The sequence below is a fragment of the Phycodurus eques genome, chromosome 13, assembly GCF_024500275.1.
Source record: "Phycodurus eques isolate BA_2022a chromosome 13, UOR_Pequ_1.1, whole genome shotgun sequence".
In the NCBI taxonomy this organism is placed as follows: Eukaryota; Metazoa; Chordata; class Actinopteri; order Syngnathiformes; family Syngnathidae; genus Phycodurus; species Phycodurus eques.
The window spans coordinates 10752364-10776529 of NC_084537.1; the positions used below are offsets into that span (position 1 = coordinate 10752364).

General features: G+C 40.4%; 2 protein-coding genes across 2 annotated transcripts in view; both read right to left on the reverse strand.

Moving 5' to 3' along the window:
- Window positions 1–834, reverse strand: part of LOC133411511 (polyamine-transporting ATPase 13A3-like) — a 39315-nt gene extending 38481 nt beyond the window's left edge. Inside the window, exon 1 of the mRNA XM_061694003.1 lies at window positions 775–834. The gene's annotated coding sequence lies outside the window, so the exon portion shown is untranslated. The remainder of the gene's footprint in view (window positions 1–774) is intronic.
- Window positions 835–6812: 5978 nt separating this feature from the next.
- Window positions 6813–24166, reverse strand: part of LOC133412004 (polyamine-transporting ATPase 13A3-like) — a 39330-nt gene continuing 21976 nt past the window's right edge. Inside the window, exons 15-32 of the mRNA XM_061694953.1 lie at window positions 22715–22853; window positions 21140–21217; window positions 20906–21056; window positions 20578–20698; window positions 19799–19923; window positions 19549–19706; window positions 17553–17675; window positions 17377–17456; window positions 17223–17265; window positions 15134–15243; window positions 14887–14983; window positions 13875–13947; window positions 13554–13725; window positions 12243–12424; window positions 11685–11773; window positions 10740–10820; window positions 10435–10524; window positions 6813–8989 (exon numbers count right to left, since the gene is read on the reverse strand). Coding sequence (XP_061550937.1) covers window positions 8807–8989; window positions 10435–10524; window positions 10740–10820; window positions 11685–11773; window positions 12243–12424; window positions 13554–13725; window positions 13875–13947; window positions 14887–14983; window positions 15134–15243; window positions 17223–17265; window positions 17377–17456; window positions 17553–17675; window positions 19549–19706; window positions 19799–19923; window positions 20578–20698; window positions 20906–21056; window positions 21140–21217; window positions 22715–22853 — 2095 coding nt within the window. The 3' untranslated portion in view covers window positions 6813–8806. The remainder of the gene's footprint in view (window positions 8990–10434; window positions 10525–10739; window positions 10821–11684; window positions 11774–12242; window positions 12425–13553; window positions 13726–13874; window positions 13948–14886; window positions 14984–15133; window positions 15244–17222; window positions 17266–17376; window positions 17457–17552; window positions 17676–19548; window positions 19707–19798; window positions 19924–20577; window positions 20699–20905; window positions 21057–21139; window positions 21218–22714; window positions 22854–24166) is intronic.

Below are 24166 nucleotides of genomic sequence, written 5' to 3' on the forward strand. Positions count from 1 at the left end.
ATACAGTGCGAGCACCTTTTTCACCCCAGGTTATGACTCAACTTGAACATTAGTCATCGTACTCTAAATTGGCCGGAGGTGTGAATGTGAGTGCAAATGGTTGTTTGTTTGTATGTATGTGCCCTGCGATTGGCTGGCAACCAGTTCAGCGTGTACCCCGCCTCCTGCCCGATGACAGCTGGGATAGGCTCCAGTACGTCCGCGACCCTAGTGAGGAGAAGCGGCTCAGAAAATGGATGGATGGATGGATGGAGGAATTGTGTCTGTCAAACAGAGGTGGATGGTAACACACTACATTTACTCTGTTACAATTTGTGACTTTTTGGATGAATTGCACTTGTCACAGTAGTTTTAATGCAACATTTTCTTGAGTGTTTTTGTGACGAAAACTACTTTTAATCTGTTATTTTGTTCGTTACTTTTATTTTTATTATCAGACTCATCTTTATTTGCCAAATATGTCCAAAAAACACAAGGAATTAGTCTCCGGTAGTTGGAGCCGCTCTAGTATGACAACAGACAGAGAACACTTTTGAGACAAAGACATTGACAAAAAACAGTCACTGAGCAATAAAGGGTTGCTAGTTATCTATGTATTATTGCTTTTGCTTCTCCCCCCACCCCCCTATTTAATTACATTTCAAGTGACACGTATCTGATATGAGAGAACACTTAAAACAACCGGCATGTATAAACACTCAAAATTAAATGACTCCACAACATGTGGAAGTCAACAATAGTGCATAAACAATACAAACATTAAACATTACATACCGTTTATTTGGCCCGTGCTGACTCTTACCCCCTACACGCAATCAAATGAGTGTACCTGTACCTCCACATTTCTCTTCTGGCTGCCGTTGCATATTTAATAAACAGGACACACCTCTGAGGCTGGATTTCCAATGCTTGCTGTATGCAAACACCAAAGGTATGGGGGAAAAAATGGAGGGGGATTCTGGATTTTTTTTTTTTTTTTAACAAATTAAGCAATCTGGAAGACTGAAGAGTACAATAAGGCAAAATAAACATTTTCTTCACACAGAAAAACATTTATTCACACCGCTCAAGAATATGCTGATGTACAAATTTAAGATTAAAATTAAATTTGCCTCATTTCTTTGCTTTTTTGGTTCTGGGCTTCAATTTGAGCCAGGCCCATCTCAACATGCACCTGATGACTGCTTCTAGCTGTGGCACATGTATAGCATCGTCCTCTTTAAGCACTCTGATTCTGGAAAAGTATTGACTAAAATCATTGTCTGTTTCACTTCATTTTTCACTATTAACAACTTCAAAGGCTAATCCCAAGTGCATCCTCCAGGAAAATATTAAGTACAATATTTTTCTGTTTTTATTGGCCATTTCTGAATTTGAATTTAGTTCATTCTATGTTGTGACATAACCCCTAAAATCTCTCCGTCGCTTAATTACATTTAACATTAACTTCTGTGAACTAATTAGATAATTGTAGGCGTGTTTCCTAATTAATACAAGATGTACCATAATTTCTCATGTATAATGCGTATTTTTTTCCCAAAACAATTGTCAAAAGTCTATCGTGCGCATTATACATGGGTATAGGAGAAAATGAAAAAGACTTTCACATAAATGTATGCCGCCATCTAGAGGTTATGAAAAAGTTGTACACTTTCATTCTAGTATGCCACCTGGAGGTTATGAAAAAGGTGTAGCCTACACATTCATTCCAATATGACAGGGTTACATCCATCCATCCATTTTCGGAGCCGTTTCTCCTCACTGGGGTCGCGGGCGTGCTGGAGCCTATCCCAGCTATCATGGGGCAGGAGGCAGGGTGCACCCTGAACTGGCCAGACAATCGCAGGGCACATACAAACAAACAACCATTCGCACTCACATTCACACCTACGGGCAATTTAGAGTTGTCAATCAACCTACCGTGCATGTTTTTGGGATGTGGGAGGAAACCGGAGTGCCCGGAGAAAACCCACGCAAGCACGGGGAGAACATGCAAACTCCACACAGGAGGGGCCGGGGATTGAACCCCGGTCCTGAGAACTATGAGGCAGACGCTCTAACCAGTCCTCGACCGTGCCACCCAGGGGTACATATGACTGCAAATATGTACAATCGTGCTTATAAGTTTACATACCCAGGCAGAATTTGTGAAATATTGTTTTGTTTTTTAAGTACAACTGATGACTGAACAACAATCATCAATTTCTTTGTGGTTATGGTTTGTTTAATGGTAATGTTTTTCTGAAATGCTTGACAGTTGTGTTTGAATCCCATTAAAATAAAATTAAATGTGCTTCGCCTGGTCCTTCATGTTTTCTTTAGAGAATTGGACACATCTTACGAATTCTGCCTGGCAATCGGACATATGAGCACAACTGTGTGCTTTCTCATTTACTAAATAAAAGTAGGGCTGTGAATTTCAAAATAAGAGTAAATAAAAAGAAAGTAGTATGTGTTCAAATAAAGTGCTTAACTTCAGAATAATTTGAAAAATAAAATAAAAACACAATACTTGTACATGTTTTGATCATATGGGTAGAAGCAAAATCATGCATTGTAAAAATGCATTATACATAGGTTGAAGAGTTTTCCTGAATTTTTAGTTCAACTTTGGGGGTGCGCATTATACATGAGAAACTATGGTACTAGCGGATCAACTTGACACCGATGTTATGTGTGCTTCGCGGTTCCGCTGGCACCACAACCTCGGCCCGCAGCACCTCACGCGAAAATACAAAAGAGCAACAAATACGACACTGGCTGATCTGATGAGCAAAAATGTTGCTTCAACGTAAGAGTAGCAATAGAGGATGTCCGCTCCAGAGGTGGGTAGAGAAGCCAAACATTGTACTCAAGTATGAGTACTGTTACTTGATAATAATGTGACTCAAGTAAAAGTAAAACGTAGTCCTACAAAAAAAAAAGTATGCAGTGAAATAATTACTCAAGTACTGTGTAAATAGTGAGTAATCCATCCATTTTTTACCGCTTATCCGTGGTCGGGTCGGGCAGTAGCTTTAGCAGGGATGCCCAGACTTCCCTCTCCCCAGCCACTTCAGCCAGCTCTTCCGGGGGGATCACGAGGCGTTCCCAGGCCAGCCGAAAGACGTAGTCCCTCCAGCGTGTCCTGGGTCGTCCCTGGGGTCTCCTCCCGGTGGGACGTGCCCGGAATACCTCACCAGAGAGGCGTCAGGGAGGCATCCGAATCAGATGCCCCAGCCACCTCACCTGGCTCCTGTCGATGTGGAGGAGCAGCGGCTCTACTCCGAGCTCCTCCCGGATGACCGAGCTTCTCACCCTATCTCTAAGGGAGAGCCCGGACACCATGCAGAGGAAACGCATTTCAGCCGCTTGTATCCGGAATCTTGTCCTTTCAACCCACAGCTCATGACCATAGGTGAGGGTAGGAACGTAGATCGAACGGTAAATAGAGAGCTTCGCCTTTCGGCTTAGCGCCTTTTTTACCACAACGGACCAATACAAAGTCCGCATCACTGTAGACGCTGCACCGATCCGCCCGTCGATCTCCCGTTCCATTCTTCCCTCACTCGTAAACAAGACCCAAAGATACTTGAACTCCTCCACTTAGGGCAGGATCTCAGGCCCGACCTGGAGAGGGCACACCACCCTTTTCTGACTAAAGACCATGGTCTCAGATTTGGAGGTGCTGATTATCATCCCAGCCGCTTCACACTCGGCTGCGAACCGCTCCAGTGAGAGTTGGAGATCACGGCTTGATGAAGCCAACAGAACCACATCATCTGCAAAAAGCAGAGATACAATACTGAGGCCACCAAACCTGACCCCCACTACGCCTCGGCTGCTCCTTGAAATTCCGTCCATAAAGGTTATAAACAGAATCGGTCACAAAGGGCAGCCTTGGCGGAGTCCAACCCTCACCGGAAAGGAGTCCGACTTACTGCCGGATATGCGGACCAAACTCTGACTCCTGTCGTACAGGGACCGAACAGCCCGTATCAGGGGGTTCGGTACCCCATACTCCCGAAGAAACCTCCACAGGACTCCCCGAGGGACACGGTCGAACGCCTTCTCCAAGTCCATAAAACACTGGTTGGGCGAACTCCCATGCACCCTCGAGGACCCTGCCGAGGGTGTTGAGCTGGTCCATTGTTCCACGGCCAGGACGAAAACCACACTGCTCCTCCTGAATCTGAGATTCGATTTCCCGACGGGCCCTCCTCTCCAGCACCCCTGAATAGACCTTACCAGGGAGGCTGAGGAGTGTGATCCCCCTGGAGTTGGAACACACCCTCCGGTCCACCTTCTTAAAAAGGGGCACCACCACGCCAGTCTGCCAATCCAGAGGCACTGTCCCCGATGTCCACGCGATGTTGCAGAGGCGTGTCAACCAGGTCAGCCCCACAACATCCAGAGCCAAGAACAAGAAAGAACAAGATCCCGGATAGAAGCGGCCGAAATGAGTTTCCTCCGCAGGGTGTCCGGGCTCTCCCTTAGAGATAGGGTGAAAAGCTCGGTCATCCGGGAGGAGCTCAGAGTAGAGCCACTGCTCCTTCACATCGAGAGGAGCCAGATGAGGTGGCTGGGGCATCTGATTCGGATGCCTCCCGGACGCCTCCCTGGTGAGGTGTTCCGGGCATGTCCCAATGGGAGGAGACCCCGGGGACGACCCAGGACATGCTGGAGAGACTACGTCTTTCGGCTGGCCTGGGAATGCCTCGGGATCCCCCCCGGAAGAGCTGGATAAAGTGGCTGGGGAGAGGGAAGTCTGGGCATCCCTGCTACTGCCCCCGTGACCCGACCTCGGATAAGCGGTAGGATGGATTGATGGTTTACAATTTAAACTATTCCATTGTGGACAATTTTACCTTCAATGTTACTTGTAGGTGCACTCCACAATTATGGACAGACAGGCTCGATCATCTTTAGTTTAGAATTTGTTTGTGAGGGTAGGAATGGCAAAACTGTACTACTACTTCAGGAGAAGAAGAAAAGACGAGTAAAAGTAGAAGTACAGATTTAACTGTTAGTTAAGTAAAAGTACAAAAGTACAGACTGAAATGTCCTCAAGTAAAAGGAATTTTTTATTTTGAGTTATCTACGATACCAGTTTTTATAACCTGGCACATTGAGGGGAAGAAAAAAAAACACTTTCTGTACACAAAATGTCCCTCTTTTATTAACTTGCATAGTGCTTGGTAAGACAAATCAATGGACACAGCTTTTGCTGACAGGAAAATCAGGACTGAACTGAAAACAGGTCTTGCATGAGTGCAGCAAAAAAAAAAAAAAAAAAAAACATAAAACAAAAATGCTAAATTAGCTAATGATAACGATTGAAAAGAAAAACCTTATCTGTATGTGTTTTTTCAGATTAGACATTTTTAACATCAGAAGCTGCTGTTTATTAGGCTGGTAGTAGTCAACATATTGGTCACGAAACATTCTCCAAGCAGTAACATCAAACAAGTGATATTCAGCCATTCAGGCACATAACTCTTAAATGGAGTGTTTTGTTTAGTTTCTTGAGTTTACTTGTTTGTTTCACACCGAACACTTCTCATCAACAACATAACATTACAACAAAAAATAAAACCCAACAAAATGACAACCTTGGGTCGTAATGGAGGTGGAGGGTCTAATTCATCTTGTTATCACAAATAAAAGCATAAATACAACTAAAACAAACCCGCTAAACCCCATATATATGAAATTATTTTCCAACAAAGTGTGCATTCAATGTTGGTTTTCGGCCCTGCCGCTTACATGCAGTGATTTCGCCAGATTATCTGAACCTTTTGATGATATTATGGACCGTAGATGATAAAATCCCCAAATTCTTTGCAATTGTACGTTGAGGAACATTGTCCTTAAACTGTTCGACTATTTTCTCACGCACTTGGTCACAAACAGGTGAACCTCGCCCCATCTTTGCTTGTGAATGACTGAGCAGGGAAGCTCCTTTTATACCCAATCATGGCACCCACCTATTCCCAATTAGCCTGTTCACCTGTGGGATGTTCCAAACTGGTATTTGATTAGCATTCCTCAACTTTCTCAGTCTTTTTTGCCACCAGTTCCATCTTTTTTAGAATGTGTTGGAGCAATAAAATTCTAAGTTCATGATTATTTGCGAAAAACAATAGTTTATCATCTTGAACTTAAATATCTTGTCTTTGTCGTGTATTCAATTAAATATAGGTTGAACATGATTTGCAAATCATTGTATTCTGTTTTTATTTATGTTTAACACAATGTTCCAACTTCATTGGAATTGGGGTTGTATACAGTACATGTGTACAGCAAACTATTATACCTTAATCCTTTAAAACAGTGATGTCAAACTCATTTTTGCTGCGGGCCACATCGTAATTATGGTTTCCCTCGGAGGGCCGTCATGAGCGCGAACACATATACAGTAAATGTACAATTGCCTCATGTTATTACATATACACAAAAAAATCACTGAATAACTATATTTGAAACCAGAAGCCGCTAAAAAGTTGTTAATTCAATTCATTTTGAAATGGTGATTGGTCACAAAAATGTTTGCAATCAACATTATATAAAAGGGAAGACGTTTCAATGTTGTTATTTTAGCAAGAAACATGAATTTGACGCACTTGCTTTCGTGGGCTACATAAATTGATGGCCTTGAGTTTGACACCTGTGCTTAAAAATGTTGCTTATTATTGCTACATCCAGAACTGAAGCAGTTTACATCGGATAGGGACTGGGCCAGACCGCGAATAGCGGAAATCTGCGGATAATTGATGGCCATTAAAATTGCATTTGAAAAAAAAAAAGCAAATAAAATAATTAACCCCCCAAATTCTTGCATAAGCAGGGATAAATCAAAAAACAAACACAAACAAACAAACAAAAATAAAACATTTTTTTTTATATATGTATAAAAAAAATTGGGGGGAAAAATTCACATTTCCATGTTCTTACTGAACACAACATGTACATTTCATGGAGCAGGGTGGAAAAAGTATGTGAACTTTTCCTCTTCACTAAACTGTTTAAGTTCAGCAACACTCTTGGGATGTCTGGTGTGACTTGAGGTCATGCCACAGCATCCCAATCGAGTTCAGGTCAGGACTTTGACGATTTTCTTCTGTTGCAGCCCCTCAATTGTTGATTTACTTCTGTCTTTTCGGTCATTGTCCTGCTACGTTCATACCATCTTCTATTTACAGCAACTTTAATTTGCAGACAGATGGTCTTAAGTTCTCCTGCAAAATGTCTTGATCAATATGGGAAATTCCTTTCCATGTTGATGATAGCAATGCGTCCAGGCCCTGAGCTAACAAAACAGTCCAAAGCCATGATGCCCCTTCCAGCTTCTTTTCTCCAAACATAGCATTGTGTGCTCCTTTCAAACGGATCATATTTTCTCAACATTTTATGCAGAAATCCTTGTAATTCCAAAGGGTACGCATACTTCTTCTTACAGCTGCATCTCAGTTAACAAATAATTAAATGCAAGTATGTGTTATTTATCCATCCATCCATTTTCTGAGCCGCTTATCCTCACAAGGGTCGCGGGCGTGCTGGAGCCTATCCCAGCTATCTTCGGGCAGGAGGCGGGGTACACCCTGAACTGGTTGCCAGCCAATCTTAGGGCACATACAAAAAACAAACAACCATTCGCACTCACATTCACACCTACGGGCAATTTAGAGTCTCCAATTCATGCATGTTTTTGGGATGTGGGAGGAAACCGGAGTGCCCGGAGAATACTCACGCAGGCACGGGGAGAACATGCAAACTCCACACAGGCGGGGCCGGGGATTGAAGCCCGGTCCTCAGAACTGTGAGGCTGATGCTCTAACCAGTCGTCCATCGTGCCGCCAAGTATGTGTTATCTTGTAGATAAATAAAGTAACATTAGGATAGAATTTGTGCATGTGGACTACTAGTGATTTTTTTTTTATTAATAAAATGTTTTCTACATGCAGCATGTATTGGAAGAATGTAGTATTGTAATTGAGAGCCCCTTTATTTGCACAATGTTTGTGTAATGACGGAGACAGACACACTTTCACCCTATGATTGGTTGACTGAGAATTTGTATTTATCAGTGTTACAAAGAAATGGAATGTGTGACTACGTCACTTTACAGTAAGTTTTACTTCAGGTGTCCTTTTAATCTCCTTTTTACTTTTTGTTCAATCAGTGACGCAGCACAGTTTGTGTGGATTTACACTTCATGGTTCAAGTGTCAAAAGTGTCAAAATAAATTATGAAATAAATAATTTTTAAAAAAACAACAACGACTCCAAGTGGCCCAATTCGGGTATGTCTCAAAAATGTAATCTTTTTATGCTTAGATCTGAATTGGGCTTCTTCAAATGTGTATAAAAACTGCAGAGTGGACACTCACAGAAAATCAGTCATATTCGGCTTCTGGGTGAAATTTCCGGATCAACCTAAAATGCACCTTTAGAGTTTAACCGAATTGGAACTGTAAAATGTTTCAATACTTTTTGTCCAACTTGCTGTTCTCTCTCTCTCACATACAATCAGCTCAATGACAAAATTCACATTAGGTGTTCGATCCAGCAAGGGAACAATCCATTTCCATGGACATCCACTTCTATGCCTTTCTGTGACTCTCCCAGTCTCTCTGTTGCAACCGAGAGGCAACCATCTGTTATATATTTAGGACAGGGGAAGGCATGAATTTCCCCATGGAGATAAATAACCATTCATACTTACATCCATCCATCCATCCATCCATCATTTGTTTGTTCAAGTGAACGAAGCACCAGATGAGACACGGCATCTATAAGATGGGAGGCCACTATCATGATTATTAGTGTCAAAATGGGACAGATATGTGGTACTGAGGCCTGCTGGCATAGGTGATGGTGGAAGGTACAGGAGGCCAGTCAACCTCCTCCTGCAGCTTCAGAGTCAGACACTTGTATTTCGTCTTCGGGGGCCGGTTTTTACGAAAGAAGATCCTGGAGAGGAAGGCCGAGCACCAACAGTCATTCACCATCTGAGATCAGGTTCAGCATGAAGGCAGAACAAAAACATTGTGTCAGTAAGTCTTTACACTTGCAATATCAGACACTAGCCTCTTATTTTTTTAATCATATGAATAATTTAAAGTTAGGTACACCTGCACACTGGTGAGATCAAGTACATGAACTGTAGCCATAATTTTGCCTTTAAAGACAATAATCCAGTTTAGGCTGACACTGTCAAAACGATTTACAATAGCTGTATTATTGTGTTTGTACTTTGCAATAGGCATCAGAGGTCTGTCGAAATAAATTTGAGTATTGTGGAAAAACCTGATTATTTAGTGAAACAAATATTTTAAGATTCACTACACACAGAGTAAAACATTTAGCTCTTATAGCTAAGGAAACCACCTAATTCACCACGTTAAGTAACTAGAATATTACATTTAAAAAAAAATCCAGATAATTTTTTATCGAGAAGTTAGGTAGGAATTGGTATTCTGAAAAGTATTTTCCTGTTTAATAAATCTGTTTGAGTTTCACTTTATGAATTTAACACCTGAAATAATCAGGGGGGAAAACACATAACTGCAAATTACTACGACCGCAATGAATAAAATGCTAAACTTCAACAGTGTGTGGGGTGGGGACGACGACAATGTGTCTTACCGGAGATATGGCACGCCAGTTGGTTATGGTACATTTACAAAACAAATCAGAAAAGGTAGTTTGTTTAGCAGAGCATTTGTGTTCCAAAATAATATAACATTTTAACATTTACAAAAATTAACATTTTCCTCTTCTAATATTTTGGCTACCTTAACTGGGTATAGTACATGAGCGGGAGAAAAATACATAATTGCAAATTACAACCACAGTAATGAATAAAATGTTGAACCTCAAAAGTGTGGTAGTGCGGGGGGAAAACAATGTATCTTACCGGACATACAGTACGCCAGTTGGTTATGGTACATTTACAAAATAAATCAAAAAAGATAGTTTGTTTAGCAGAGCATTTGTGTTCTAAAATAATAATATTTTCCTTTTTGCTTTGAGCATGCTACTTTCTTATTTGTCTATATACTGTAGTAGCCATTCAATTATTATTACATCACATTCACCTAAAAAGAAACTATTATGTTTTCATAACTGTGAAACTTCCCGACTTTACAGAAGAGGGTGGAGTTGTCCTCTTCTCCTTGAACTTTTTAGGAGTCCGTACAAATTAACACTCCCTATGCGCTTGGATGTTTGGCATTTTACTTGGAATTTCTGACCTAAAATGTCATGCAACTTTGTTTGCCAATAAGCACCTCTTTATAAGTGACCATTCTTGTAATGTAAAGGTACATTGTAATTTAAAAGTGTCAGTGAGTGTACCTTATGCAATGACTGTATGTGTAAAATCAGAGACCAGAGCAAAGCATGGATGCAAGAGTAGGAGTGAGCATGATGATCAAATCAAAATCCTTCCAACCTGTGTTGTGTTAGCAGTTTGGGATGTGGTGGTCCACTTTACACCCGGATTGGTTGGAACAAACTTCCACAAAGTGTCAAGGATCAAATTCTAGGAAATATTTTGCGGGAATCACATCACATCACATTCGATTGAACTGCAGACCCACACATGCACAATCAAGAGTACTTGAACATTTGACACAATTGGTTAAAATGTATGAAATACTGATGGAACAATCACTGTGCATTGAGAATACAAATTAATATTTCTAAATAAAATTATAGATAAGTCATTCAGAGGGAGATGCGAGACTGTGACCGTACCTCCAGTATAAGAGACAGAACAGCATGTGCCAAAATAATGATGAGCAGCGTAATGCGCCAGTCGTAGGGAATGGTTGCAAACTGAGGGGAGAAGAGAAACAGAATGGCAGAGAAGGAAGCACATATACAATTTCTGCCAATCACTACAACTTGTCAAGTGTAGTGACGTCTCCCTGAAGACTGCTTAACCAGAGCATTATACTTGTATCCGTGGTGGGCATCAATGGCCGACATTTACAACCTAAATTCTAACATTGTTTCCGTGAAACCGTTGTAATTTATTCCCAACAGTCCATTCTCTTCATTTCATAGCATTTTTCTTGGCTGCACTGCTTGCAGTATGCGTATGTTGGATTTACTGTTTAATCAGGTTTCAGCCTCGATGTGTTACCATGCCAAGCTAATCTGCCCAGGGACTTCAAAATCAGTAGTGCTGGCTCATGTAATTTAAACTATATTAGCAATGCGATTTCAAATCTTTCTCACAATAACGTCAGCATTTTTCCATCCTCTGGTTGATTGGTCAGAGCAAAACTGCTACAGCCAAGTTTGACAAGCAAAACATCTCTGTAGCGACCGAGACGCGTTAATATATTTGAATTTGTTATGCCTACAACGGCTGATGGAGGAGGAGAAACTGGCTTGGTTTTTAACATACTTAAACATTAATTTTCAAAGAAGACTTTTCCAGAAAAACTAGACATCGTGTTGTACAATAAAGATCTCAGGATTTACCCTTAGGGGAACCGCATAGGTCATAGCCAATTAGGTTACTATAGATGGTTCCTATAATTCCAATGTGATAGTGGTGGTATTAATTGGTGAATTAAGTCAAGTGAGTTCCCACTGAAGGTCCAGGTACCAAATCTACAGCCCACTACTGACTGGTGGGTAGGTGGGTGAGTAGAGTCAGTCGTTTAATAGATACATGAAAACAAGGTTTACCTCCATCAACTCATCTACAGCAGGAATGGGATACAGCATGATGAACAGGAGGAAAGCATATAGAATAGCGCAGGTCAACACAAATGACCCTGTAATTTCAAACACAGAAAAGGTGAGTTAAATCAGGGTAAACATGACCTCTGGAACAGCAATTCCCAATCACTATGCCGCGAAACCTGGATGGCAGAAGTTACAATTAAACGATGTATCTGCCTGTTACCGTTCATACAATAGAAAAATTACCTGTGTCCAGCTAAACAAGCCCAGATTTCACACCCAGTAAATAGATTGGGGATTAAATTGGGACAAGATCATATTTTCTGTATATATACCTTTTGTGGCATTTTCATTAAGTGGTGTGCCAAGAGATTTTTCTAATGTATATCTGCCTTGGCACAATAAAGGTTGGGAAACACTGCTCTTGAAAAAGTAAATTAACAATTTTTCAAATCTAATGTGATTTGAATAAACCATGCGAAATTATGGTAAAACTAATGGTCACAAATGAAAGCTTATTCTATGTTGACAACAGTTTCTTTTCCATACACACTGTCTTACAGTTTTTATAGCTTGGTTGTCTAAAGGGTTTTCCTTTGGAGAAGACAACAGCGACAATCAAATACTGGAAGGCAGAAACGTAGAAGAGGGAAGTGCTTTCAAAGCTCTTGATGATATAGAGGCCTTCAGCTTCAGTTTGATTGAGGCTGTATGTGTCAATGAAGCTGGACTCATTGCGTTTCCTGCAATAGAGGAGAGAGATTTGTTCATAAATACAGTACACCTCCATTTTAGCAACACGACCAACTCGAGATCCACGATTGAAAATGACCTAACTGTAATCCAATGGCCATTTTTCAACTGTTATCCTATTCTATTTGTACCATAAAAGTTGTGCAACAAAACAATACAGTCAGGTTCCAAAAATAAGCTGAGGAACTGTTTCCATTGATAGTTACACTCATTTGAAATCTTCCCCCCATATTTGCGACTCACGGATGAACCCAGCTTCACTTCAACATGGCATCTTGGTGGAACTCTGCTCCTTGAGTTGTGAGTTGTGGAGCATCATTTAGACAAAAGTAGTGCTTTGCTGCCATCTCGTGGCATCATGGCCCCATGAAACTATGTTGAAGTGAGTTGAGGAACTTCTTTTAGACAAAAGTAGTTATTTTTGAAGGTATTAAATTAACAGTAAGGCACTTTATTATTGTGTGTATCTGTAATATTGGCATGCAGCTATATGTGGTAACCAAAATATTTTTTCAGTATGGAAATTATCCTGCGGCACGGTGGACGAGCGTCAGCCTCACAGTTCTGAGGACCCGGGTTCAATCCCTGTCCCCGCCTGTGTGGAGTTTGCATGTTCTCCCCGTGCCTGCGTGGGTTATCTCCGGACACTCCGGTTTCCTCCCACATCCCAAAAACATGCACTGTAGGTTAATTGAAAACTCTGAATTGCCCATAGGTGTGAATGTGAGTGCGAATGCTTGTTTGCTTGTATGTGCCCTGCGATTGGCTGGCAACCAGTTCAGGGTGTACCCCGCCTCCTGCCCGATGATAGCTGGGATAGGCTCCAGCACGCCCGCGACCCTAGTGAGGAGAAGCGGCTCAGAAAATGGATGGATGGATGGATGGATGGAAATTATCCTCTAACAAAACAATATCTGTACCCTAAAAAAGTTGTTAAATGGAGCAATTAAATACACTAGTATTTAATAGACATACGGTATAATAATACAATTTTGATCAAGTGAAAACGCTTCTTTCCAAATGTGATGTGGACCAAACAAGCAGACTAAGACTGCCTGAAGAGGTGGGGCGAAGGGATCAGGAATTATTGTATTGAATAGGGCATCAGATGCTACTCACATTTCCTCAGGAGTCCGATACCAACTTTGTTGTTGCACTAAGACGAAAGTAAAAATCTGAAAGAGTAGGCTGTTTAGGATCTGAAACAAAACTGAGGAGAGCACCAGCCCGGACATCAGACTGGTCGGGGGGGCACGTCGTACCAGCTTCTTCCGTGCAGGGTTCAAACTCACTGAAGAAACCACAAACCAAAACAAACCAGTTTAAAAATCGGGTGCAAGATCAGGAAACTGAGTTGTATCATTTCACCTTACACCACCTCCTAAAGAGTAAATGGAAATTCAACTCAGTGATTATTGTGTACGACTTAATATTACTCACTTGTAAAAATTACTACAGAAAGCATCACAGTGTCAGTTAAGAGGTACTGCCAGTCTCCGAAATTGCTGAGAACCTAAGGAGGACACAATACACACATAACGCACTTTCCCGAAATCGCCACTGAATCCTCCCACAATGTCCATCGAACATAATGTATAAGACTCACTCCTAATTTGATTGTAATTCATGTAATCACACAATGTCTCAGAATGTATTTTCATAATTGTGATTGAATTTGTTCAGGCTTTTTTGTTAAATATTAATTTACAATGTTACCATTTAATTTTGTTTCTATATTCGAGAGCACATACCTCCACTTAATCATGTGTTAACTGAGATATCAGTGAATGAGGGGCTTTCACTATGGATCTAGCAAAAATTATCCAAATTTTCAAAGATTAATCGATAAAAGTTTCCTAGACACAATTACCTTTTTTAAAGGAAAAAAAATTTCTACCTTTCTGATGGAATACAATTTTACTGTCATATTAATTATTATTATTATCCTGTCATAGTCCAGTTTATGTGCATTTTTGTAATAATTCCTGTGGGTACCGCTCCTCCTTGTGTCTCATCATGATTAGTATCACCTGTCTTGACATGTTCCTCTAGCTCAACTAATAAGCGCTTCTTTTCTTCCAGATGTGTCTTGTTCTTTGATTAATCTTGTCGTAAAAACAAATCATGAGAGTGACTCGCTATGACAACTCCTGACAGGGAAAAGCCGAAAGTCACTAGTCACTAGTGTATTTAGCTCGATGATTTTGCTTAGTTTGATTGCTGTCAATTGCTGTATTTTATTTTTTATTTTTTTGGGGTGGGGGTGGCATTAAAAAAAATAAAACTGGCCAATAAGCTAGTTACCACCTTTTTTTTAATAATGTTCCTGCTCATGCCATTGCCTGTTTCCTGCCTTTAAATTCATCCACTACTACCCTGCCATTTAATGAGTAAAATACTTGAATATAATTGGAAATTGTCAGGAACTGTCTAAGCATTTGAGAATAGTTACCAAGTAGAGCAGAATGACGCTGCAGAACATGATGAGGCTGAAGAGGTATATGAATTTGAACACGCAGAAAGTTGTCATAAGAGAAGCACGGCCTTCCCTGTGGACAGTGAGGAAACCACCAGAATCTCAAAAATAACATTTTTCACTATCAATTTAAATTAAATATGAAACTGAAATGTCATTTTCTCTGTGGATAAAAATTGACAACACTGGCAAAATCTCTGCCTCTTGTACAACTGCAAGCTACCTGATGAGGTTGGTAATGCAGGAGATGTTTGGGATGGAGGAGGTGAAGGGGGAAGCAACAGAGGCCTCCAGCTCAGAGAGAGAGATCCCACTGTGAGCTTTCTTCAGGGCCTGGAAGAGAAAGAAACATCCTCAGTATAATGGGAAGAATACACCAGTTTCATAGCTAACAACCATATCTTTTCAATTTTGAGTCAATTATATTGTATGAACATTTTAGTTATGCATAATTATACCAGAAACCAAAGTATCATAGATTGAACGCTGAAAAGACTGTGCTGAAAGTCTCTTGTAACACTGCTATAATTGCCATAAATGTCAAAAAAAAATGCAAGTAATACTGCATAATTGCTTATATTAATAGTTTGAACTGTAATTATAACACAAACTGATTCCAAAATAGTTTAATATAATTTCAAACTCATCTTACAACATTACCCTTAAAAATAAAATAGCTTTCAGATGATTTGATTTTGAAAAAAATGTGTCGGAAGTGAGTGTGTACATGCACATTCAGTGAAGACGCTGCGTAACTTCCATTAACAACCCAGGCTAAATTTAGCTCCTCCCTGACATACAGAGGTCTTAGTTTCTCAGTCAAGATGTATCATTTCAACAGACTTCCTTGAAACCAATGACTAGTTTATCAGTGAATAGCTGAGGATAGATTCCATACACACACACACACACACACACAAGACATGAATAGCTTAATTTGCGTATAGGGAACCGCGGATATGCTGCACAAGCAAATAAAATGTTCCCCCAATATGTCCCGCACTAAGCATGGGCCAACAATAATGTTAGCGGCCATGCTTGCCTCTTTCAAAAGAGTTCAACACTCAAAAGCTTAGTGGGAAATGTGAATGTGAACATTGCTGTTTATAAATAATTACATGTCAAACATACAGTAGCTCCCCGCAAACTAAGGATTTGTGCCCTAACCTGTCTGTTGCTCAGTACTCTATTGCCTTGTCAAGTGGCGTCCCAAACTGGCATGAATAGATAACTGTTAAAACTTTACTCCACAACATGCTGACAAACAGCTAAGCACATGCAGAGACACAGAAGGGAGAGACATGGACGTTTTCACTAGGGCATCAGACGATCCATCCATCCATCCATTTTCTGTACCGCTAGGTATTAGGTATTAGGTATTAGTGAATGAACACCATATCACATTCATTTTAGTCAACTGGTGTACGGAGTTGCTGAGCCGGCAGATTGAGGAAGGGTGGGCCCACCTTTTAAATCACCCAGCAGACAAAGATTAGGAGAAATCGGAATCCTACAGTTCAAAACGGAGGAACGGATATATATAGATATATAAATTATATATATATATATATATATATATATAATATTCTATATTACACTATATTGCGTAATGTGTGATCTATGCAGTACTTTGAACCGGATTAGCTGTAAATGTTGGTAAATTGGTAAATGTTTTTTTGTCATTGAGAATGTGTTTCAACAGATTTGTGCCTAGTAATCAATGTCAGTAGACACTGAGAGGTCTTTTTCCCATTTTGCAAGTGTATTGAATTAGTACTTGAGATTAATCTGTATACTTTTGATAGGAGTTTTTTGGTTTTGAGAGAGTAGTTGTACTATTTTCTGAACAAAATCAGTAATTCTAAAGTATTCGCGTGTGTTGAGAAACTTTTTAGGATTGTTGTTCTAATTTTATAATATTGAAGGAAGTTACCAGCTCTAATTTGAAATTGTTGGACTAAGATTTCACGTAACATGAATGCATTATTTTTGAATAAGTGATGTAGGCGGTCAATTCCAGTTTGTTCCCATATGCTGCAGTCAAGCGGTATTTTGTTAATCTCAAAATCAGGATTGTGGCAAATTGGGGAGGAATGATATGGTGCAAACTGAGATTGTGTGTTTTTTAATTTCAATGGGGAAAATGACTTTCATATACAAGTAAAGTGAGTTACAAGCTTGGTCACGGAACAAATTAAACTTGTAAATCAAGGTACCACTGTATAGGTTCCACAAACAAATGGGTGAATAGCAAACCACAAATAGGCATGGGTTCATATTATGTGTGATTTGCAAATACTTTAACAACTTACCCCACAGTCATTCGCACCATCCCCACACATCCCAACAGTGTAACTGCATGGTTAAAACAAATTAAAGGAGACAAGTTGATTATATTATGCACAAAAGTCATACGAAGAACAGACAATTTGTCAGCATTAATAAATCAATTTTAAAAAAGCTGACTCCATGCTCTGCAGAGCTTGCACCAGCTGAGTCTTCTGGTCTGGAGTCATGCGGGCGAACACAGTGGCTCTCAGGAGGAGCTTCAGCACGCCCATGAGGAGAAAGAAAGTATAACATCCAGTCATTTTCATGCCAGGACATAGAAAACTATATGAGACAAAAATGTACCTTAGTACCTTCTGGAAAAGTTGTGGAAAGTGCTCAGTGATGATAGCGAAGGCTCGGCCACTCACAGCAAAGTGATAGTCCGGGTCCTCCACACTGTGCACCCCATCACCTGCAATGCTGATCTCAGTCGTCTGAATGTAAGCAGAGAATTTACACATTAAAAAAATAAAACACACTAATTATTATTATTATTATTATTACTATTATTTTGTCCACAGCGGGACTTTTTTTTCCAACTTAAACTCCGTTATTTGCAGTTATTGTGCTCTTTATATGGGCTACAAAATGTTTTTTTCAACTGATGTAGGACAATTTTGCATTGCTGAATCCAAACGTGACATCAGTTTCTCGTGTTCAGGTTAGGTTTTGTATGCCAAGTTGTGGCATAAAAAACCTGACCTGGTTTTGTATGCCACAACGGTTTATTAATCAATCGTTACACACTTTGCTTACTGTTAATTGAATAGTACTGATAAAGATAAAAAAAAAAAAATTAATGTCACGTCATCATTGTTCAAAATTCATTGCATATAAACAAAAACAGGCAGCACGGTGGGAAAAGGGTTAGAGCGTCTGCCTCACAGTTCTGAGGACCGGGGTTCAATCCCCAGCCCCGCCTGTGTGGAGTTTGCATGTTCTCCCCGTCCCTGTGTGAGTTTTCTCCGGGCACTCCGGTTTCCTCCCACATCCCAAAAACATGCATGGTAGGTTAATTGAGGACTTTAAAGTGCCTGTAGGTGTGACTGTGAGTGTGAATGGTTGTTAGTTTATATGTGCCCTGCGATTGGCTGGCGACCAGTTTAGGGTGTACCCCGCCTCCTGTCCGATGACAGCTGGGATAGGCTCCAGCACTCCCGCGACCCTTGTGAGGAGAAGCGGCTCAGAAAATGGATGGATGGATAAACAAAAACATGTCGCCATTGTTCTAAAAGTTGACCTGATTGATCAAAATCAATGTGGTATCGGGATTTATCCATCCACAAATGTAACCTTTCCTGCTTATATCAAAGTGGGGCTAGACCCCTGTATAATCTCGCTAGAAACTAGCTGACTACAGAAATTAACATTGCAAAGAGAAACTATGCAGTAAAGTTAGAAAAACAGTTTACTGCTAACGACTCCAAATCAGTCTGGCATGCATTACAATCGCTAACCAATTACAAGCGACCAACAATAAAAGACTAGCCGACGATTTGAACACCTTCTACTGGAGATTAGAAAAGGACACTTTCACACCCCACACCCACCCAGCCACACCACCGACCACCATCGCACCTCTGACTTCTGCGTTGACCATCCACGAACAGGATGTGGGATGCATCTTCAAACAACAAAAGATCAACAAAACAGCAGCCCCAGACCTTGTGTCCCCATCCTGCCTCAAAGTCTGTGCGGGCAAGCTCCCTCCAGTCTTCACACAGATCTTCAATAGATCTCTGGAACTGTGCGCAGTACCATCCTGTTTCAAACGCTCCACCATCATCCCAGTTCCCAAGAAACCTACAATCTCGGGTCTGAATGACTACAGGCCTGTCACAGGGCTCCCACTAATTACAACAATCACATTTAGCATAATGGTGAGATGTGTTTTTAGTCACTTTTTATTTGTCTCTATGCCGGTCTAACAAAATATTCCTTTATGTAAAAGAATGATCTGCTCTACATTATTAAAGTGTTCATTTGCAAACTTTAGACAGGTTTGTACTTTGTAATTTTTTTAAGACCATCAAGGGAAGCCCCGTATAGGAGCTGCATTAAATTAAGCGAATCTGTGTGCCTCCATGTTACATAACAGGTTTGTGCTAGCCTGAAATCTTGATGATTGGGTAAAGTTCGATTGGGTAAACTTCGATCCAACAGAAATACAATTATAACCTTTTTTTATTGTGCTTTTTATGTTTTATGTTGTTTTCCTGATACTCTACCCATTTTGGAAAATGTTCCCATGTCTCCATCAGTAAGTCAAAGATAATTATATTTTTTACATGACATTCTCTGTCTTACCTGATTATTTTCCAGATCAATGTTCTCAGAGTAGCGCCATGTGATACTAGCGGGGTTTTGATCATTAGGAGGCACAGCATCGGCAATTATGACTTTCTCACGTACTTGAATCATTCCACAGCCGTGAGCCACCGATATTGCTGTCAACATGTTGTCACCTAACAGTACACAAAAGTGATGGCAAAGAACAACAAGCTTTATGTGAACTTGAAACATTCATGACGTGACAAGATATCAAAAACGTTTTTACCTGTAACCATCAAAGTTCGAATGTTCGCCTGTCGTAACTCAAGCAACACGCCAGCAGTCTCTTCTTTGATTTTGTTCTGCATGATGATCAAACCAAGGAAGTCCATGTTGGTCTCTATCTGCTCTCTGGTTAGACCAAGCACACACGCACCCACACACGCACGCACACACACACACCGATGTAAAACAGACGAAAGTCAACCCTACATACTATACCTGTATCTCATGTTTGTCTTCAAAATAAATTATCTATCTAGCTGCTGTATCTCTACTACCTCAACAGGGGCTCACCAACATGGTTCTACGAATTCCTCATCAGTGATAGGACATTGCGATTTCCCCGGAATGTTGTAGCAGTTTACTTACAGGTACATGTCAATAAATTAGAATATGGTAGAAAAGTCCATTTATTTCAGTACTTATACATTATATATACTTGTTTAATGATATTTGACACTAGTGAATAAAAAAAAGCAATGGATTGACTTGGATCAAATTACCCACAAAGCCATGTTGTCTCTGGTTAAAGTTTACAAAACTACCATCGTAAAATGAGCACTCCAGAGTCGGGTGATGGTGTTTATTTTCAACTCGCCATCTGCATGTGTCTTCAAAGTTAATCCACCACCTCCCCCGCTCCCAATGATGAATAGTAAACTGTCTGCACCGGACACCGCAACCCTCCCGTTGACGAATAGTTTTCGATCAGGAATAGTCTGCACATCACTGGTGGTAAATTTTGTAATTGTGTAATAATTCTGCATTTGGATTAATGCCTACCGGCAGATGATCTGGACTTCAGGCAGGGAGAGTTCAGACTGCAGTTGGCGATGTGCCAGGGCGATAACCCTGAACCCCTGCCTGGTATAAGTCTCCAGAGTCTCTGTGAAACTCTGTGGGACTGTGGAGACAAACAGAAGCGCAGTAAGTCAGTCTGTCATTTGTAAAGACGAATCGTAAGTCAAAAAACAAAAAATGTTGGAGCCCTCGTAAGTCAAGGTAACACTGTATTGGCAATTAAAGTGATTGAAGGTACTCAAAATGCAACCCATTTGACAAACTATGGACATAATATACTACTTAAGATGTCCATGGACACATGTCTGACCTGTGTGTGGTTTGCAGAGGTTAGCCACAGTCTCTGGTGCTCCTTTCAGGTAGATGTCAAAGTGATTTTGTCCTAGCTGCCGGGCTACCACACTCATCCTCTGCAGCGCCGAGGAGAAGGGGAACTGGTGCACAATGCCAAACTCACCAGCCTGAAAAGTGAAAGACTTTGGGGTTTTGCATACAGGATCAATTAAAAAAATACACAGCACGGTATCCTGGTTTGAAGGATTACCTGATCTGGAAATTGAACAACAGTGGAAATTCTGGCATTGTAAAGTGCAGTGTGGTATTCAGTTGCCTCCTCAAGAATCTGAACAAAACAAAATATATGATGATAACTCAGAAAACTGAGTTTTGAATTGCGAGTTTGCATTGCTAGACTTTCTATCAAGTATAAAAACTACACAGCCAAGTCAACTTTTGGTGAGTTGTCTGTTTCCTAAAATGTTCCTGAAAGCAAAAATTGGACAGTTGTACAGCGGCTGAAATAAGTATTTAACACGTCACTTTTTTTCTCACTAAATATATTTCCAAATGTGCTATTGACATGAAAATGTCACCAGATGTTGGGAACAACCCAAGTAATCCATACATACAAAGAAAGTAGAACAAATAAGATCAGAAATTAAGTTACACTATGTGTAACAATGTGAAATGACACAGGGAAAAAGTATTGAATACGCCAACTGGTATTTATTTAATACTTTATACAAAAGCCTTTGTTTGCAATCACAGGTTCAAGTCGCCTGCTGTATGCAGAAACTAGTCGCTTGCATTGCTCTGGTGTGATTTTGCCCAAGTCCTCCACACATGTAGTCTTCAAATCTTAAACATTCCGTGGGCTTCTTTTATGGACCTCGAGTTTCAGTTCTTTCCATAGATTTTCAATTGGATTCAAGTCAGGTGATTGGCTAGGCTATTCTAGCAGCTTTATTTTTTTCTTTGAAACCAATTGAGAGTTTCCTTGCCAGTAAGTTTTGGATCATTATCCTGATGAAATCTCCACACTCGTTTTGTTTTCATCATCCCCGTAGATGGCAGCAGATTGTTGTCAAGAAAGTCTCGGTACATTTGCCCATTCATCCTTCGTTCAATAATGTGAAGTTTACCAGTACCATTTTTTGCACTCCTGTCAGAAATCTTGCAAGGAACACCTGATCAAAGCAAATTTATGATGGTTGATTGGCTTTCCACTTACGTATTATGGCCCTATCTGTGCTCACTGGAACATTCAGAGGCTTAGATATGCGCCTGTAATACCATCGTTATGTTTTGCAACAATTACTTTGCGATGGTCTTGAGACTGCTCTTTGCACTTTCCCATCATGTAATGTGTCTTGACTCACACCTTGGCAATGAGACCTTTTTATAGGCCATCCATTCATCAACCAGCTGATATTCATTTGCACTGACAAGGGGCTGGATTGCTCTTTGATTATTCATAGATTTTAGGTCTTGTCTTGGCTTTCCATGCCTTTTTGCACCTCTCTTTCTTCAGGTGTCCAATACTTTTTCCCTGTGTCTTTTCACATTATTACACACAAATTAATTTCTGGTCTTAGTTGTTCTACTTTCTTTGTATGTATGGATTACTTGGGTTGTTCCCAACAGCTGGTGAAAATTTCATGTCAATAGCACCTTTGGAAATATATTTAGTGAGAAAAAGGGTGACGTGTTAAATACTTATTTCAGTCGCTGTATGTTTCCTTTAAAAAATGTAATCCTACTGTTTTCTTGTATAATGTAACCATCGTGACAGCAGTCTCACGGGAAGGGAAACACACTTTAAACATTCAGTGCTCCTTACCGAGCCAGTGGCGCTGAACACCTTGACCTCTAAAGGGTCTCCACAGAGTTTGCCTTCTATGGTGATCAAGGAATGGCAAGTAGCCATGCAGGCGGCAAAACAAGTCTTTTTAGATACCTCAGCGGCTGGAGCTAAAAAACTGGGCGTGACAAGAAAGAAATTACCCACCAAATAGACAGATTTTGAGATACCAAGTGAATAAAATCACAATCACAATGCATTTATTGAAGGTTGCACTGTATAGTGGTTATTAATGACATCATGTAAGAAATATGAATTTCTTTTTAAGAATGAAATAAAGGACACACTCGTTCTAGTTGACTTTGACCGTACTATGAAACACCCAAACTTCATTGAGATCCAGTAATCTGACAAGCAAAACGATGCACTTAGTCATTAGTAAAGCTAGAATTGCCATATAACATTTTATTATTATTATATCCTCTCTGCAGGCGGCACGGTGGATGATTGGTTAGAGCGTCAGCCTCACAGTTCTGAGGACCGGGGTTCAATCCCCGGCCCCGCCTGTATGGAGTTTGCATGTTCTCCCCGTGCCTGTGTGGGTTTTCTCCGGGCACTCCGGTTTCCTCCCACATCCCAAAAACATGCATTAATTGGAGACTCTAAATTGCCCGTCGGTGTGACTGTGAGTGCGAATGGTTGTTTGTTTGTATGTGCCCTGCGATTGGCTGGCAACCAGTTCAGGGTGTACTCCGCCTCCTGCCCGATGACAGCTGGGATAGGATCCAGCACGCCCGCGACCCTAGTGAGGAGAAGCAGCTCAGAAAATGGATGGATGGATATCCTCTCTGCATAGGTCGCTGTCCGTCAGAAACCTTGAATGTCCAAATATGGTCAACTTCGTATTACTTTTACAAATCAATACTATTGGTCTACTATGACGCCGTCTATTACTTTTATGCCTTATTAACCAATTTAAATGGTTGAAAATAGCTTGAGAACAAATCTACTGTATTAAACAGAATCAGAATAATCGTTAATTGCCAAGTACGTCAAAAACACACAAGGAATTTGTCTCCAGTAGTTGGAGTACGACAACAGACAGCCATTTTGACAAAAAAAAAACTTTGGAGACGTAAAAAAATACAAACATACAAAGAAGAGTCACTGAGCAATGAAAGGTTACCAGTAATGTGGTAATGCTGATACAATGACAATTGTGCAAATGATCCAGAGTCCTCTAGCAGTTTAGAGTAGTTTGAAATGATTACTAAACAGACATGCAAACACCAAAGGCATGAAAAACGTGACACGCAGAAAATGTTTTAAGATAAAATTAAGCAATCTGGAAGACTCTGAAGAGTACAATAAGGCAAAAAAATAATAAGAATTCTTCATGCGGAAAAACGTATTTACAACGCTCAAGTACATGTTGATGTACAAATTTAAGATTAAAATTAAATTTGCTTAATTTCTTTGCTTTTTTTGTTC